This window comes from Emydura macquarii, unplaced genomic scaffold, assembly GCF_026122565.2.
Source record: "Emydura macquarii macquarii isolate MOO-44397 ecotype Brisbane River unplaced genomic scaffold, CSIRO-AGI_Emac_v2 contig_2768, whole genome shotgun sequence".
In the NCBI taxonomy this organism is placed as follows: Eukaryota; Metazoa; Chordata; order Testudines; family Chelidae; genus Emydura; species Emydura macquarii.
The window spans coordinates 28,546,557-28,564,435 of record NW_027132905.1 but is presented as its reverse complement, the minus strand read 5'-3'; the positions used below and the strand labels follow the sequence as shown (position 1 = coordinate 28,564,435).

Here is a 17,879-nt window from a genome sequence, read left to right as displayed (position 1 = left end):
GGTTTCTGTGTACACCTTACTGAGCTCTGTGATGTGCATTTTGATTTGTTTCAGAAATGAGCTAAAATTCACCAGAATACACACACAGCTCTTGGACACCTTTTCCTACTTAGAGGAACGTCTCTTGGAAAAGCTATTAAAAATGTTGGCAGCTCTGAATACAGCATCACCTAGGAAATAAAGACTAATAGAAATAACAGCTATTTACAGAAAAACGTCTTGCAGTTCCAATGTGCAACTGCAACGTAGCAGAGGGATAAGGAAATGAAGTGCTATAGGCAGGGAAAAGGGAAGTTTTCAGATGGTATTTGAAATGACAGAGAGATGTTGAGCCTGAGAGAGACAGGAAAATTGTTCTAGAGATGACCAGAGGGTGTAGAGGGGACTCCTGCACTGGCAAGAGGCAGACTGTATGGAGGGGCAGAGAGGAGGCAAGTGCTAGGTTTTATGGGGCCCTGTGCAAAGTAACATGAAGGGCTTCATCTACATCCCTTTCCAGAGGGACCTTCATTCTAACCACACCTGCTCGTTTCCTCTCTGTTCATTATCCCCACAACTGCTCCCATTGCCAGGCCATGTAATAACTCAAGGTTGAACAAGCTACTAAATCTCAAGATAAGGGATTATCTCCAGACACGTGGATCAAAGATAGAGAAGGTTAGCGAGCCCATGGGAGTGGCAGGTAATCAGTACAGATCAGTAAGAGGGTTCTCAGGGTTTTGAGTACAAATCTTAGAATACTCCACCTTGAGCTGAGTGGAAGGCTTCTTTAAGGTGGAGCTTTGAATGTGACTCCTGTAGTTTTCATGGGCTGCCCCTATATATTACAAATGTGGACATGGAATACCGGCACCATTTTAGGCAAATTAGCTGCAGCCCTCTGGCTCCTGGCAAGTTTCCAAAGCCACCTGCATTAGGGCAGGATTTGGGCATCCCTGAGATAGATCTGGTGAGCCACTTGACATAGCACAGACAGCTGCAGTATGACTAGACGATAGAGACAGCAGTGATTCTGTGTCTCCTCTTCTGTGCCTGGCTCTTCCTTGCTGAAACAACAGATTACAAATGAATGTGGGTGCCCTCTGGAGAACACAGTTTTCTGTGAATGTCTAAGGTTCTGAAGAAGTTCATTAAGTAAATTCATTAATTGACTAAACAATGTTTAAAATTAAACTGTGAGGTTGTTTGTATAAACATTGTTATCTAAATAACTAATTAGATTTGTCATGTTGCTTTGAAGGCCTGGTGGTGACTGTAAATGCTGCAGGCATGTGTTTGCCAGGAGTCTCTGAAAGAGAAAACATTTAAAGCAGCTGAAGGAAGTCAGCTATTTCCTTCATTGCTAATCTTTTGCCCTAGCTGAGGGCACTGCTGACGCACAATGTTATTGGAACTGTGTGTTTTCCCTGCTCTGGTTTATACTGTGCATCAAATCCTGCTCTACTTGTTTACCTGTTAAGTCCCATTGAAATCAGTGGGAGTGAGGTAGGCAGGATTTGGCCCAGTGCCAGAGTTCTCAGTGGACCCCCTTGGGGTTATTCTTGGCAGTGAAAATTCTATTTGGCAATGTGTTTTATGGCTCAATGCTGCACAGCCTTGCTCATGTGAGTGGTTCTTTAACTGCAATAAGAATTGCATAATGGGTTCCTTAATTCTTAATGAATCCTGTTATGGCTATTGAGGGATAATATAATGTGCCCTCTGTTTAGGGGCTCATCTCTGAATTTGCAGGTAGATGGACTCAGACTTGAGGGGCTACAACAGTGCTGTCCATGGTCTCTCCCTGGATATGCCCTGTGGCATGTCTTTGGCATCTGTCGATTCACAAGAGCTTGTAATGCATGCAGGGCCCCCACATTTTGAGGGGAGGGAAGGGTACACTTTACTGGGGCCCAGAGGCCCTGGGGGGGCCCAGCCCAGGCTGCAGTCCCCATTATCGCGAGGAAAAAAAATGTTCATGGCTCATGAGATTGTATGTATGGAATGAGGGATTGTGGTATGTGTGTGGGAGGGGCCCCATGTTACAAGTTTGTACTGGGCCCAAAATATTATGCTTGGGCGCTGAACTCATGTGCTGTTTAGTTCATTGCCAGGGTACGTTGGTGGTGTGGAATGGGAGCTGTGTGTATGCTTACTCTCCTCTGCTTCAATGTCTACAAAAAACTTGACAATTGTTAGGCAGCTGGTGTGCTGTGGCCACTGCTTTTCATGCTGGTCATTGTCATCACGCTATCCGTATGTTGCTCCATCTGTCTTGTATCTACCTGTTGTCTCTCATCATGTACACAGATTGTGAGCTCTTTGAGACAGTTCTTTTTGTTGTGTTTGTACAGTGCCTAGCACAATGAGGTTTTTGTTACCACAGTACAAATTAATAACAACATTGTGCTGGAAAGGTGGAGTGCAGCTAAAAGGTTGAATAAAGGGGATGAAAGAAATGTTTGTTTTTCCCTTCATAGAACCTGGCAGCCTCCAAGTAGCAAGGTGAGATATGTACACAGCCTTAGAAAAGCTGAGACTGTCACAAGTATTAACTAGTGTATGTTGTTCTTGAATTCATTTCACACAGTATGCGTTCTTATAACTTGCACACGTATCTGATCGTGCAACCTATGTTAGCAACACATGGGTGGCCATCGTGGAACGGTCTCAGTTTTTGTGTGGGAAGCATGCTATATTTTGTTTAGGCTGTGGTGTGAGAAATCTTAGCTCCAGGCTTGGACAGAGCAAGTGAGCAAGAGAACAGGTATGTAGTTCTGTGAGAATGAGCTTTGTTGCACATAGCTCATGTTGGGTCAAAAGGCCATGGTCAATTTGAATAGGGCAACATAAGCCCTGTAAATAAATCCTGCCTAATGCGAGTCAAAATACGAGGAACAGAGGTAAGACCTGTCTGCCGCCTTTTAAAAAGCCAGCCGCAAGGCTTTTAATGGAACTGAATAGCTTTGCTGCACTCATATGAAGCTGCTGTATGCTGCTAGAGCACAGCGTTGCTCTGTAGGGGGTCTGTGTTCCATTGTAATAGTGGCACCCTGCAGGTGTGCCCACTATCCCCAGTCCTGCTCAGAGCAGATCTAGATGACCCAAGCGGTAAAAATGCCCGAGTCCTGCTATGACCAATGGAGCTATTGTTAGTGTTATGGTGGGAAAATTCTCCAAAACTGCTGGTGTAGACATGGCCTGAGAGTGCTGGAAAATCCTTCCTGATTAGTTTGAGTGTCAGTGATTTCATGTGCTATTGCAGGAGAAACACAAAGGTTCTAATTCTGTTCTCAGTTAGACCAGTACAGCCTCTCTAGCTTAAATGAAATTGTACAAGTGAAACTGAGAGAATTTTTGCCAGTATCTTGAACTCAGTCTTTGGTAGAGAAGTCGAGAGCAGATGCTAGTTGAAGGCTAGGCAGGTAGCTTATAGGGATTATCTATTTTTATTATTTATTATCTATGGTTATAAAAGTGACTCAATGCTATCTGTTCGTGCACCTAGTTGGTCTATATAATCGCATGTTCCTAATTGTGATTTACCCTTGTTCTCCTTCCCATGTTCCTTCTGTTTGTTTATTACAGCCACTGAATTTAGGCCTTGATCCTGTAAAAGCTTTAGCACATGCCTAATTTTACTCATGTGAGTTGTCTGTGGGAATGGTTTATGAGGGTAATGTTACGCACATGCTTAAATGTTTGCAGGATTGGTGCTTTAGATTGTAAAAACCTTCAACAAGCTAAGGTTCACAGCTTCATTGCAATGGATACTTCAGGCAGCTTGCAGGTAGAACCAGGCCTGTCAGTCACTGGCTGCAGGGGAATTCTCTGCCTCCTAAAGTTGTTTCCCCCTTTTATCTATGTCCCCGCCCCTACTCCTCCCCCCCATCCCCCAAGCTCACTGAACTGTCCCTGCTGCAGCACTTTTCTGAAGGAAATTCCAACCTTGTATTTCCAGTTTCTGACTAACAGTTTGTCTCAATAATGTGTCTTTCTCATTCCCAGCCATGTGCTAGGGCTTCACTTCCCTTTTGGGGGAGGTTGTCCACTCAGCTCTGCTTCCCCTGTGAGTTATTTTGTGGAGGCTGGTACTACTGCAGGCTTTGGGGGGGTGAGCTAGGCCAAGATAAGCCAAAGGCAAAAGGAAGGGTCTATGTCTCCTTCTTCTTAATATGTCTTGTTGGAGAACTCAAGACACCCCCTGAAATGCCAGAACATGAATGAAACCATCATTTACTTCAAATCAGAGTGATATAACCCATTCTCATCAAGGGCTGTTCCCCATCTTATTTCTAGCCTTAGAGAATTGAAGCAAACAGATCGGGTCTCCATCTGAAACATTTGAATGAATTCCTAAAGGGGACTCATCTTCACATTCTCATTTTTATCATTCCACAGAACTTGCATATAATGTGGTTTTCTCCCTTCAATTCTGATCATTACCATTGGATCTGACAAGTGCATCCAGGATAATGGTAGTAATAATACTGGTGTTAAGAAAGAAGGAAATTTTACTCTTGCCTCTTCCAGGAAAATTTTGCTGATCCAGAGCTCTTTACAGATAGTGAGAGAGCTGAAACAAACACACAGAACGATATGGCTTCTGGAATAGCTTGGATTCATGATAAATATAGACATATGATGCTAGGGTAGTCAGTCATGGGCCTGTGCTGAAGATGAATTCCATTAGGTACTAGATCTCATCGCAGAAGAATGTTAACAGAAGATAAAGTTGGTAATAAAGGAAAACAAGTGGTGTCACAGAAACAAAAATTCAATTGATAGTGAAGCCTGTTGGGACTGCTCATGCAATTTGTCTTTCTGTCTGAAGAGGTTATGGTTCTCAGTCTTGATTTAAGCAAACATTCAGCTTTTGCTGTCTCTACCTCGCAGAGGAAGTCTGCGATTACCAAACCCAGTCCTCCATCCAGCACCAGACAAATTCAGAATGGATACTTGAATGAAGTGATTATCAGTCTCATGGAGCCGAGTAAGAAGTCCACAAATAGAACTTATTCCACTGACTGAAGCAGAGTCCATGTTTTAATTACCCCTTTAAGGGATGAAACATAGCTTCCATTTCCTCTAGGAGGATTCTAATGTTGGAGTATGAGAGAGTCAAAGCAAAAGGTCAAGTCTCTGTACTATAATGTTCTTAGCAAGTTCGCGAAAAGGAAGTTTTGTACAAAACCTCCAAATTAAAGGTTTTTTTAGAACTGTCCTGATTCCAACCCTTTAAAATTATAGAGCACAGCCTTAGAAATATATTCTGGTTCTTACCATGCTATCCCCAAAGTGGCAAGTGTCATTATATTTTGTATCCATTAAAGTAGACTTCCTAATAACTACGATCTCCAATCAGAGGGGTTTATGAAGTTGGGGGTTTTCTCTTATGAGACCAGCGATTGTACTTTTTAATTCAGCCAAGTAGTCCTCACAACTGTCACAGCGTTCATTCTGAAAGTAAATTCAAGAAACATTTTTTCTTCTGTCAGGTATCAAAGACTACTCTGAGATGGTCAGCACTCCTACAGATTAGAGAAGTCATGTCTCCTGTATTGTGACCTGCTAGGGTGCCACATGGCTATCAATATATAAAATCACTAAATTTTGTATATTGGTCATCCAAACTCTGGCAAATGCCCTTTTTTTGCAGAAGTCTTGTCCATGCTTCAGTGCTCAGGGGAAGATGGAAGACATATAATTTCTGGATTTAGGATATCCGTATTTCAAGGGAGATCCTGCTTCCTAACCTGGAGGTCCAGTGCTGTGAAAATCCCATTGTAACAGATCTGTGGATCTTATAATGATGAAGAATAGGAAAACTTATCTGTGCTTACATGAAAACATTCTTTCTTCAAGTAGTAATGTCTTCAGATTGTTTTAAATTCTGTATCTCAGTATTGTGATTAATTTGGGATCTTAAGCAGTTAATTATTTCAGCAAAATTACGTGGTAATCTTTTTACCATTCTCCTTTGGATGACATCCTTCCCCCCATCCAAATACATATCTTTTTCAGACGCAAAGAATGTTTTGGTGAGGAGATAACACTTCTGTGTTTTCCTGAATGAGTTTAACTTTCAGTTATATTTGCTGGTCATATCATGGGTACATAGTAGTTAAAGACAGGAAAGACCTATTAGAACATTGAATTAATTTATCTGCCTGCAATGACAGGATAGAGACTCCCCACTAAGATGATACTATATTTGATTTTGGTCATCATAGCTACATTGAAACTAGGATCTCAGGTGGACACATATGGGGTAGTAACGTTCCGGGCAGTACCCATCCATTTAAAACTTGTACTGGGTGTTTTGATTACCAAACTAGAGCCCTGATCCTGTGATGTTCTGAGTGCTTTCAAGTCCCATTGAAGCCAATGCATGTTGAGGGTGCTTCAGCAAATTACAGGATGTAGTCAGGATCCATGTCCAAATTTCACTAATAGTTTTACCATTCTGTAATGCAGCTTTGCATAGTTCTACTTGACAAGAGTGAGTCTTGCTGTTGGGTGAGTAAAATATCATTAGTATTTTTATTATCATCTGCCATGTTGGTAAAGGGCAGCTGAATGTATTTTAAGCTTGGGCTGGTGAATTTTCTTGACAATTTTTCAAGTTTGCTACAATCAATCCCAGTATTACTTCTTTGATCATTAGCTGAGAACAGAGCTAGGACTATTATACTTTGTCGTTTCTGTTGCACGCAACATAGAGTAGAGGTGTCTGGCTGATGGGTCTTGCCCACATGTTCACTGTCTAACTCATCGCCATATTTGGGTGGGAAGAAATTGTCTCATGGGTCAGATTGGCAGAGACCCTGGGTTTTTTTCACCTTCCTCTGCAGTGTGGGGCACAGGTGACTTGCAGGTTTTAACTAGAGTAAATGGTGGATTCTCTGTGACTTGAAGTCTTTAAATCATAATTTGAGGACTTCAGTAATTCATCCAGAGGTTAGGGGGCTATTACAGGAGTGGGTGGATGAGGTTCTGTGGCCTGCAATATGCAGTTGGTCAGACTAGATAATCATGCTGGTCCCTTCTAGCCTTAAAGTCCATATGAGTCTATGACACGGGCACTATAGAAGTCAATGGAGATACTATAGGAGCACATACACTGTATGGCTAATCAAAATTTAGATAATGTTTCTGATAGACTTATTGGAGACACGTATTAAACTCTACACATTTTAAGTTACAACATGAAAGAATGGTGCAAACCCAGAAGCTGTAGGAATTAATGAAATATGTTCTTCTTACTGAATTCCTTTGAATTGTGTCACCTAGGCCTTTAGGGGCTGCACTCACTGAGCTGTGCAACAGTTAATTGATGCACAACTAGCAACATCAGTAAAATGTCTCTGCTAGTAGAGAGCATATTGGAAGCAGTATTGTTACAGTAGCCACCAATACAGATGAGGTTTTCAGAAACTCTTTAACAGAACTTCCTTGTAATGGAAACTCTCAGCTGATAATGAGCCACACCACTAGAAACATTGCATGCTATGACAGGAGCACCTTGCTCCTTGAGAACAAAAGTACTTCTGGGTCCGGGGGCTGTAGCCTCTTTAGCACCTGATTTTATATGACAAAAAGTAGAGGATAACTTAAAACAAAGACCTTTTCTACATTAGGGAAACTTACACTGGTAGTTACACCAGCGCAAAGTCCTAATGTAGGCCTGCCGCATACGTGCAAAATGGGGTTTACATTAAGACAGTTTTAAATGGAAGTTGACGATGTCACACCAGTGCAGATTTCCTTTACTTTCTTTACACTGTAAAACAAGTTTATTATTGCAGATTGTATCATCTGTTCAGAACCATATACAGATTCACATCTGTCACCTGTTAAGATACAAGCAACAAAGAAAATTCAGCAGCTGAAACATTTAAAAAATGCACCACGCTTCATGACGTCTCAAACAAAGCCATGTTTGTGAATAGGGCAAAAGTTACTGTTCAGTTTTTGTGCGCTCACATATGCGCATGCGCACACATTTTTTATGCTTTTAAAATTTAGTCTGAAAATCTCATTACTTCTGAATGTTTCTGTCCTGTAACAAGGTGGCAAGATGTAGATGCTTCTCTCGATGAACATCAGCCCTTGCATTTAACATCCAGCTCTTCCTGCTTAACTGTCACCTATACAGAATGTTCAGTGTTTGGAGTGTGCATGCAGCACTCCAGGCGGGCACAATCTTGTAGGCTTCAGAGAGCATGTATTGTGATTTGTCACCTGTCTTATCTGTACATTTGAGTCCCAGCCATTTTTAATGAGCTGTAAGTTCTCTTAGTCACTGCTTTTGGTAAATGCCTTACTTCTTATCAGATTTTCAGTTTTTGTTTTGGGGATAAATTAATTTTTTCTACATTCAGTTTTGTCTTCTGTTTTATAACAGAAGAAAAATCTTTTCTGTACGGTGAACAGCAATTGCTGTAAGAACTGTGAGAGGGAAAAATGCTTTTTTTTTTTTTTTTTTTTTTTTTTTTTTGGGTCAATGTTTGTATCTTTTGGCCTGTTCCTCTGAGAAGCAGATGGCATTGGCTGAAATCACGCACAAAAGGTGTCTCCCAAGAAACTGATGCAATTTGACCACAATAGTGCTATACTCTGTGTTGCAGTTGAGAAGCCAATGTACTGGTCATAGCAATATCACATATCAGTGTCCTAGTTCAGAAACTGAAGCATTGGCTAAGGAAACAGTCTCTCCCCCGCCCACTTCCTCCTGAAAAACCTGACTTCTACTGTTTTATTCCTGTTACAGCTGGGTTTTGGTTTTCAGCAGGAATCTGAACCTTCCCCATTTGACTCTGCTGAACTGATGCCAAAGGTTCTCAGTCTCCTGTTTGGAGACAGTGGTGCTTGTGGTTGATATGCCTCAGCCTTGAACTGCACTTGAGTTCCTCAGTCACTTCTTTGGAGTTGCCACAGGAAATAAAGGACCAAATCTGCAATGCTAATTCAGGCAAAACTCTTATTGACCACAGTGGAAGTTTTTGCAGAGTTAGGGCTCTGGGATTTTGCTTGCAGATTACATCATGATACTTCTCAGAAAGGTTCCTCTTCATTTGGAGGGATAGAATATTGGTTACCTCATATTAACAAAACATAGCTGGGATGTGAAAAGGCCCAAAGATGGCAGCCTAAATTTGCTACCTGCAATGATTGATCATCATCCATTCAACTACAGTGTAGGTATTTTGTATGTACAGTTGTATCATACCGTTAATAAATATGTATGCAGTGTTGTTGTAGCTGTATAGGTCCCAGGATATTAGAGCTACAAGGTGGGTGAGGTAACTTTTTTTTATTGGACCAACTTCTGTTGGTGAGAGACGAGCTTTCGAGCTTGCACTGAGCTCTTCTTCGGGTCCAGTTCTGTGTAAGACTGAAAATGTGTCTCTCTCACTAACAGAAGTTGGTCCAATAAAATACATTACCTCACCCACTTTGTGTGTCTAATAAATATAATACCCAACTGTAGAATGTGATATCGTAGATGTTGAAAACTCTGAAAAATGTGTATTAAAATTTTATATAATTGCTTTTGTTTGTTTTCTTTGAATTCTAGACTGACTGCAATGTCTCACTGCATTGGACTCCTGTCCATTGCCGCTAATCTGAACTTGCTGATTTTGCTGCTTTCTGCAGTGTGCTTCTGTTCATGCTTAAGTGACAGAATTCCAGTAAGTATCTACTAATCTAAGAGTGAAAGATGGCTATAAAAGATAGTTTAAATCATTTGAATTACTTGGTACCTATGTGGTGAGCATAGCCTTATTTATTCTTCCTGAAATTATGTGTATGACACAATGTGCATCACCTCTCATTTCTGCAGCATTTTGTCTTTTAAAAATATTTTATGGTAAAATTCAGGTTTTAAGAATAAACCTACTGGGATTCCCTGATACTGATCAATCAAGAGAATATGGAAAAGGGAACATGCGATTCAGGCAGCCCTCATTTTTTGCCGTATGCACCTTGTTTTATTTAAGCAGCTGTAATTAAAACTTTAATTCTGTTAGGACAAGAACTAAAGCTAAATGTGTGGCCTAGTGGTGAGAGGATGGGATTGGAGTCAAGATTATTCTGTTCCCAGCTGTGCTTCTGATCACTGTGTAACCATGGGCATGTCATTTATACCCACATTTTCAAAAGTGGTGTATAATTTTGGGCCCTTTGTTTTTTGGCCAAACTTGAGACACCTTGAGCTTGATTTTTCAGACTTCAGTTGAATGAATGGGAGGAGTGTGTACTCAGCATCTATGTAAAGGCACAAAGTTGAACAACCAGAAAATAAGATATCACAATATGGAGATTACTTTTGAAAATGTCCTTTAAACTCTTTACATTTTTATTTTTAGAGATGGGTCTGATCACGTCTATCTCCCAGTGATGGAGTCAGACTTAATTTAAATTATTTTTCTAAAGATTTTTGAGATCCTTGGATGAAAGATGGTACAGGAATGCACTTTAAAAAAATATTTAATTTACTAATATGTACTCAAGGCCAAACTAAGGTATAAGCACTACAGGCGTGTGCTTAGTTCCCTGACTCCTGGAGTCATGCATTGACCTCATAACGTCAATTTTCATTTTAAAAAAAATATATCTAGTTCTCTTGGTTGCAAAGGAAGGCTTGAGTGTATGACCGAGTATAATCAATGCAGTGTCGTCTGTCTGAGTTTGCAGACAGCGTGACACACTAGCTCAGAGAGCTGTGAACTGCCCCAGTCATCTTCATGGACTTTGAAACCCACTACTCTAGGGCCCTTGACAACACCAATCCAGCTGAGGACGCTGAAGGTATGTGTGCACTGCACACTAAGCCTGTCTCTGTGGCACCGAGTATATTGGATGTTTCCAAGTCCATGCTTGAATGTCTGTAAATCTATGTTTACAGTTGTTGGACCTGGGTCTCTTAGCTGTGTTAATGCTTCCCTATTGCACTATGCAGACCTTCTGACTCAAGTCTGTGGCTTGACTTGCATCCATACTGCACAATGACAGGGCTAGGATCCAAGTCGCAGTGAGTCCTGGGTGCTTGCTGACCTGAGTCATACTGATTTATGTGTGGATGGAAGGCGGTCGTGGGCTCAAATCTGAGTCAGAGCCCAGGCTTAGTGTGCAGTGTAGACATAACCTTGAGATGGGAATGACCATCATTACCACCATTTTATCATGGCTTTGCAAGGCTCCTGCTACACAGAGTCCTTTGTTCAGCAGGAGCTAAGTCCTTCCTTTTCTGAGACAGACTCCAGTCTGTCTGCAGACAAGTAATGGTGATTTGAGGAGAGGCAAGGCCTCAGCCTGGCCAAAGGGGAGTGATGGTGAAGACTGCCTGCCAGCCCAGAAGAGCTCATGTAGGTGGTCTTTGCCATTACTAGACTAAGCAGAAATGAGGTACAAGGAACTGCATTTGGGGTGTGTCTAGTCTCCTGGATTGTCTTAATCCAGACCTGGGCATTATCTCAGTTTTAACTCCAATTTAACATAGTTTATTTTAAAATAGTAAACCAAGAATTATATCTGGCTTTAAGGAAATGTCCATCTTTTTTTGTAGAACCTGTTTTTTGGTTTCTACCTTTTTGATTTTCTGAACAAAACAAAAGTAGTACAAGTTAATGTACTTTATCATTATATTTTCTACTTACATAAACTATTGGCTTGTGTGCAGCTGCCCATTTTCATTACCACAGCAAATTTTAATGGTATTTAGACAGTTAGTGAAAATGGGATAGTTATAAAATGATCAGAGGCCAAACAGCTGAAGCAACTGTTTAAATGAAGAAAGTCACGTACTGTTACCCCTTACAGTACATTTTGATTGCAACACTCTTACTGAACAGAGACCATTTGTAAACATCAGCTGCCTCCATTATGTGTTTCAACAGATATAAAATTAAGAAGCATGTTGGTGAATTTATTATGGGACTGTGTATCATTAAATCCCTCTTGGATAATAATCTAATAACATAAATAAGCAAAGTAGTAACTACTATGATTCATTTATATTAGCTTTGTTGAATTTTGGCTCAGAAAATGTTAACACTCACTTTCATCAATAGAAGCTGACTTCTTATATTTATGGTTGTAACTAAGCTTTAAACATTTGTCATAATCTTAACAATTCTAATCCTCTCATCATGCACTAAGCAAAAGTAGGATTTAAGCTCTAGTTTCCCTTGTACTTCTCAAATTTCTGTCCTTTTGACATTTAAAATAAAAACGTTCTATAGCTTGTCAACCATTGTAATATATTATCAGCCTTGTTCTTAACTGTACACGTGTTGCTCAGCATCACAGGCTGCTATTTCCCACACTCAGAAACATTTTTTATAAACTGTGTAACATGTACATTTAAATGCAAACAATCCAGATTCTTCCATTGAAGTTGGTGGGAGAGGTGAATGCAAAATTTGGTCCAGAATTTTCAATTAACAACTTAGTATTTTTTGCCTTTAAAAATATTCAGTATAAGGGTAACCACTACAAAGCCTATTTGTTGTGAGGGTATGAATCAAACTATTTTAGAGGGATTAGGAAGAAACTTCCTTTCCAGGCAGATTACTCCAAATTGTCCACTAATGGCTTTTTTTGTACCTTCCTCTGAAGTGTCTGGAACTGGCCACTGTCAGAGAGAGGTTACTAGATTAGATGTGTCCCTTGTCAGGTCCAGTATGGCAATTCCTATGAAATCTGAGATGAAAAGACATGGGCTCACATCTGATTCACTGTCTCATCTCCTCCAGTTCAAGGTTGTTACCTACAGCATACTCTTAATTGTTTTGTCCAGTGCAGCGTTAAATGATTGAAGTAATAGTGTTTCCACTATTTTCCTTGGAAGACTGCTTCACAAACTAATAGATCTCATTGATTGGAAACTTTTCCTGATTGTCATCCCATTAGTTCTGGATGTTCTTTTGCCTCTCTGGTATTCACACGCTTCAGATACCTGTAGATGGTGATGAGATCACTACCTTACTGTTTAAGCAAGATATAACTACTTTTAATATAATGTAAATGCTATGTATAAAAGCAAGTTTAAAAAAAGGTGCGGAGCAGATGAGAGTTCTAAAACTGAGACTCTCTGCAATGTTACAGAACAGTCATTTCTTTCAACCTAATTCATTTTTCTTTTGGAATGGTCTTTCCCTGTGAATATCCGAAAGAATATCAAAACGCACGCACACGTATGCGTACACCCTCCTACCCCCATGTTAAAAGAACATTTATTAAGGGCTGAAATTAAAAAAAAAAAAAAAAAAAATTCAGTCTGAGGCAGAGACATAGCATGGAAAATTTCAGCTGAACAATTAGTTTGGCAAAGTTATAAGCTACTGAAAACAGCATCTTTACAATGGGAAATATCCGACAACCTTCCTAAGAGACAATGCTACCAGCCTGGGCTATAGTATAGACCTGGCTCTGTTAACTTGTGCTTGAAGTTTGCAGCCTGCATTAGAATAGGAAATAAGACGCATTGGTTTGTTCAGCATAAATGTCATAACAGTTTAATCTTTAATAATATATTTTGAAATCCATGTGGAAAGAATTTCAGGTATCCAAAAAAACCCTCTTTCTAATGAGGGAAAGTTTTGTGACTTGGGAAATGTAGTCTCAGCTGGCACTACATAACCCGGTAATTACTAATGAGCTGCATCTCTTGTATCCAACAGGAGTTTGCCCTCACAAAAACAGAAGAGAGTGACTTAAAAGAAGAGAATGGGAAAGAGTCAGTAGTAGAGGATGATCTTGATCCTGAAGACTTAGAAGTGTTTTACCCAACACATCAGTGGCAAACAGTCCATCCAGGTAACACACTGATGGTGAATTATTGCGTCCTTTTGAAACTACATCTGACATCTTTGACAGAAGCTAAAAATAACCATCAAATCCAACTGTATTTTTTTGGTGTTTAAACAAAGAGGTCTGGTGTGGAAAGACAGCTTTCTGCCCCCCATGAAAGGAAACAAGACCACCACCAAATCAGGTGTTGTATAATCATTGTCAGTCTCAAGAAGAACTTCTGCTTGTGCACTTTCATGGCTTTGGAATAACTAAGCAGATTGTCAGTCAAGTGGAGGCAATGTGCCACCATTACCATCTTGGAAGTCCTTGCTTTTTCTTTATGCCTGTCAAAAGACAGATTTTATAACATTCGTTGGTACACACTATTCTGGTCTGCTGTAGTCTAATGTGGGTTTACTAAATATTTATCCCATGTATTTTCTTTGGCTCTTCTGGGTTGCTGGAATTGTCCCAGAATGCAAGATTCTGGGCTATTTCATACAGACACCAGAAGAATCAGCGGCTGCCCAAAGACTTGCGATGCATTCTGGACATAGATCGCAAACCCGCAATAGTCAATGGACTTCTATAGAGAATATAAATAAAAATGAATCTACTTTTATGCTGGATGCCCTTCACAGCCCGGCTATGATCTGTGTGACTGTAGCTAGAATCTGTTCCTGCAAAACAATTCATCTTTGAAAATATGTTAAATTTCAGACTTTAAATGCTTTATGGTAAAGAAAATGAAAGGTGGACTACCTCATGAATAGAGTTTGATGCTTATTATTTCAGGAATCTAGTCTCCCCTTGTTTTATATGTGGCTAATGATGGCTATGCACATCCACTAAGTGGAGAATAGACTCTTTAGAGTAGGGATGCCTAAAATATGCAACACTGAGGGTTTCATTGTCAGCTTCCCAAGAGCCTGAGGATCACACCTGTTTGTATATATGTGTATTTGCAAATATGCAGCATAAATGCCTACAGGCATAATATTTGATTGTGCTGCTGTCTTCCGTGATGGAAAAGGTTGCTGCTTGCTTGAGTTCACAACCAATAGAAAATTGCCATTGATCAGTTTTGTCCTCATCATGCTGTTACTGGGGAAAGAAGGTGGCTTGTAGGCCATATTTGCCAGTTGGACAGTACTTTGAGATCCTCACCATAGTATGATGGGTACCTCTCCATAAAAATTGTCACACGTAGATATTTTGTGAGCAATCCAATTCTGAAATTTGTTCTCCATTCCTCTCACAAGTGCAGAACAGTCCAAAGTGACAGCAACTACTTTCCATGATCTCCTTATGATAGATCTCGCTGCTGTAGGTCATGAAAAGGACCAGCACAACGCAGTATCAGTCCATTTTTACTGGTATAGAGATATCATGTTTTCAAATGACTTCAAGAAAAGTAATTTGAAAACATGAAAAGAGCACTGGGGCAGACTTCAGGGAGAAACCATCCAAAAGGAAATTTACTCCAAATTTCTTTTGCAGTTTTTGGAGATATTTTTATGTGAACTTTTCTCCTCCTCAGATCAGTGCCTCCTCTGCTTGATTCTGCAGTGGAGTTTATAACCTGATGTTTGCCACTGAGTATGGATTGACTGAGATGACACAAATCCAGCATTTTGACTTCACTACAAGATGCCATACTATAGGCAAGAATTGTGTGTTTTGAAGGGGACAGGCCCTTATTTAAACACACATATTTTAGTTTATTGGCAGAAATAGCAAGCCTGCTACTGTGGTCTTGGATTTATTTAACCTCTCTGTACCTCAGTTTCCCCACATGTACACTGGCAAAAATCCTTTCCCACTTCATAAGGGTGTAGTAAGTCCTAATTAATTTTTATAGAACATTTTAATTTTAATATTATTGACAATATTATTGTCAAAAGAATAGTTATGGCATCCATTTGTCTTTCAGATGCTCTTGGGGTTTCAGCTAGCTATAGCTCAACAGTTTTCCCACTTATAAATCTTTCTACAACATAAATGCCTTCAAAACACCCTTAAACTTCACACAGCTGCAATATATATTTATATTCAGTTTGTATTCCCCATTATGTATGGAAGTCTTGTTGTGTCCCTGTTCAGTATTCAAACTGGCAGATTACCACCTTTTGTTGAAGTAAAATGTGTATATGTTTGCAATTATTATAAATGTCATTGCTGTTATTGTTTAGAAGTGACTTCCCCATTGCTTGGGCATTTTGTTATGCTTAATTTTTTTAGTAGCTTCACATTATGCATACACAGTAAAGAGTTTATGAAAATAGGGAGCTCATCAGCATTCACTGCCTGTCTTACAGAAAAAATGTCAGGATATTGTCGTAAATGGCTTACGTAGTGGCTGTTTTTTTAGTTTTGTCAGTGTAGAGCCTCGCTTTGCAGATGAGCATGTGCCTTTGGTGTTGAGTCAGAACTTTATAAAAAGTACTAGGGTTATTGTGACTTCCACAACCTGAGATGATCCATTAACACCTCCACCCCAACACCTCCTTTATCCCTAAAGTTTTCCTGAAATGAAACACTCAGCATGTACTGTACAATCCACTCTTTTAGCATATTTAATACTAAACAACATATTCCAACAATGGGAGATACTGGTAATAGATCTGTTCGCTACTTACCAAAACAAGAAATGCCCATAGTACTGCTCCAGAGCAGGGATTGGACGACACTTCACAGGAGATGCTCTCCTCCTTCCTGGGGGACAAAAACCTTCTTTATGCCTTTCCCCCCATTCCCTCCAATGCTGAGGGTCCTGTTGAAAATAAGAAGAGAGAGAGCCAACATCATACTGATTACTCCCACATGGCCCAGAGAGACCCGGTTCTCTTACCTGTCAGAGGTGGCTTTATATCCACTGAAGACTCTCCCAGTCACTTACCTTGCCTCCTGTTGTAGAACGAGAGACGCACTCTCCATCCCAATTTGTGGTTTCTGTGACTCAGAGCATGGATCCTTCATGGTTCCAGCACACAGAGACATCTTGTCCTCAGAAGGTATAGGAGGGGCTGTTATACAGTAGAAAGGGAACTACTGGTACCTACCTTCAGAAATTAAAGAGGTTCCAGATCTGGTGCCAACCCAAGCGTGTGCCTCCTACTGCAGCCACTGTATTGATTATCTTAGACCACCTATTGTTTTTAAAGAAGTTGGGACTTTATTAGTTTGGTGAAGGATCATCTGGCAGCAATTGCAACCTTCCACCAGCAGATAGAAGGATACTCAGTCTTTTCCCACCCGACTATGAAAAGGTTTCATAAGGACATTACAAATCTCTTCCTACAACCCAGGCTTCCCACTCCCCATTGAGATCTCAACTTAGTATTAAAAGGACTGACTAAACTGCCATTTTAACCCGTGGCCACTTGTTCACTAACTCACCTGTCCATGAAGATGGTGTTCCTCATCGCCACTCTGCCAGAAGGATAGGGGAGATAAAGGTTTTGATGACACATCACCCTTTTACTATGTTCTCCCCGGACAAGCTCAGACTTAGACCACATCCAAAGTTCATTCCCAAGGTGACTTCTGCATTTCACATGAATCAGCTTGTTCAGATTCTGTCTTCTATTTCAAACATCATGAGGATAATAGGGAAGCCATCCTCCATATGCTCAACGTGAGAAGAACCTTGGCCTTCTATTTGAACGGGACAAAGGCTTTCAGGAAATCCCCACGACTTTTCCTATCCATTGCAGATAGGTCAAAAGGCACAGCGATCTCATCTCCGAGACTCTCTAAGTGGGTCCCCAGCTGTATTAAACTCAGTTACCAATTGCATCAGGTAGTTCCCCTTCTTCAATACTCATGCATTCTGTGAGGTCAGTTTCCTTGTCTGTTGTCTTCTCAAAGGGTACCCCTATATCAGAAATCTGCAGAGCAGCTACTTGGGCATCTGTGCATACCTTTGCAGAATACTATGCCATCCTGGGGGATTCGGCTGCAGATGCCAAATTAGTGCTGCAGTACTATCTCTGTATCAGATTCGACTCCAAAGTTCTGGCCCTCTGGTGGTGGGTATGGCTCGGGAGTCACCTAGAGTGGAGCCCCCATAGGGACACTACTTGAAGAAGAGGAAGTTA

General features: G+C 40.5%; 1 protein-coding gene across 1 annotated transcript in view; it reads left to right on the top strand.

Annotated features, from left to right (window-relative positions):
- SIL1 (SIL1 nucleotide exchange factor) overlaps positions 1-17,879 on the top strand; it is a 171,206-nt gene that overhangs the window by 32,001 nt on the left and 121,326 nt on the right. Inside the window, exons 2-3 of the mRNA XM_067566797.1 lie at positions 9,560-9,674; positions 13,668-13,803. Of these exons, the coding sequence (XP_067422898.1) occupies positions 9,560-9,674; positions 13,668-13,803 (251 nt within the window). The remainder of the gene's footprint in view (positions 1-9,559; positions 9,675-13,667; positions 13,804-17,879) is intronic.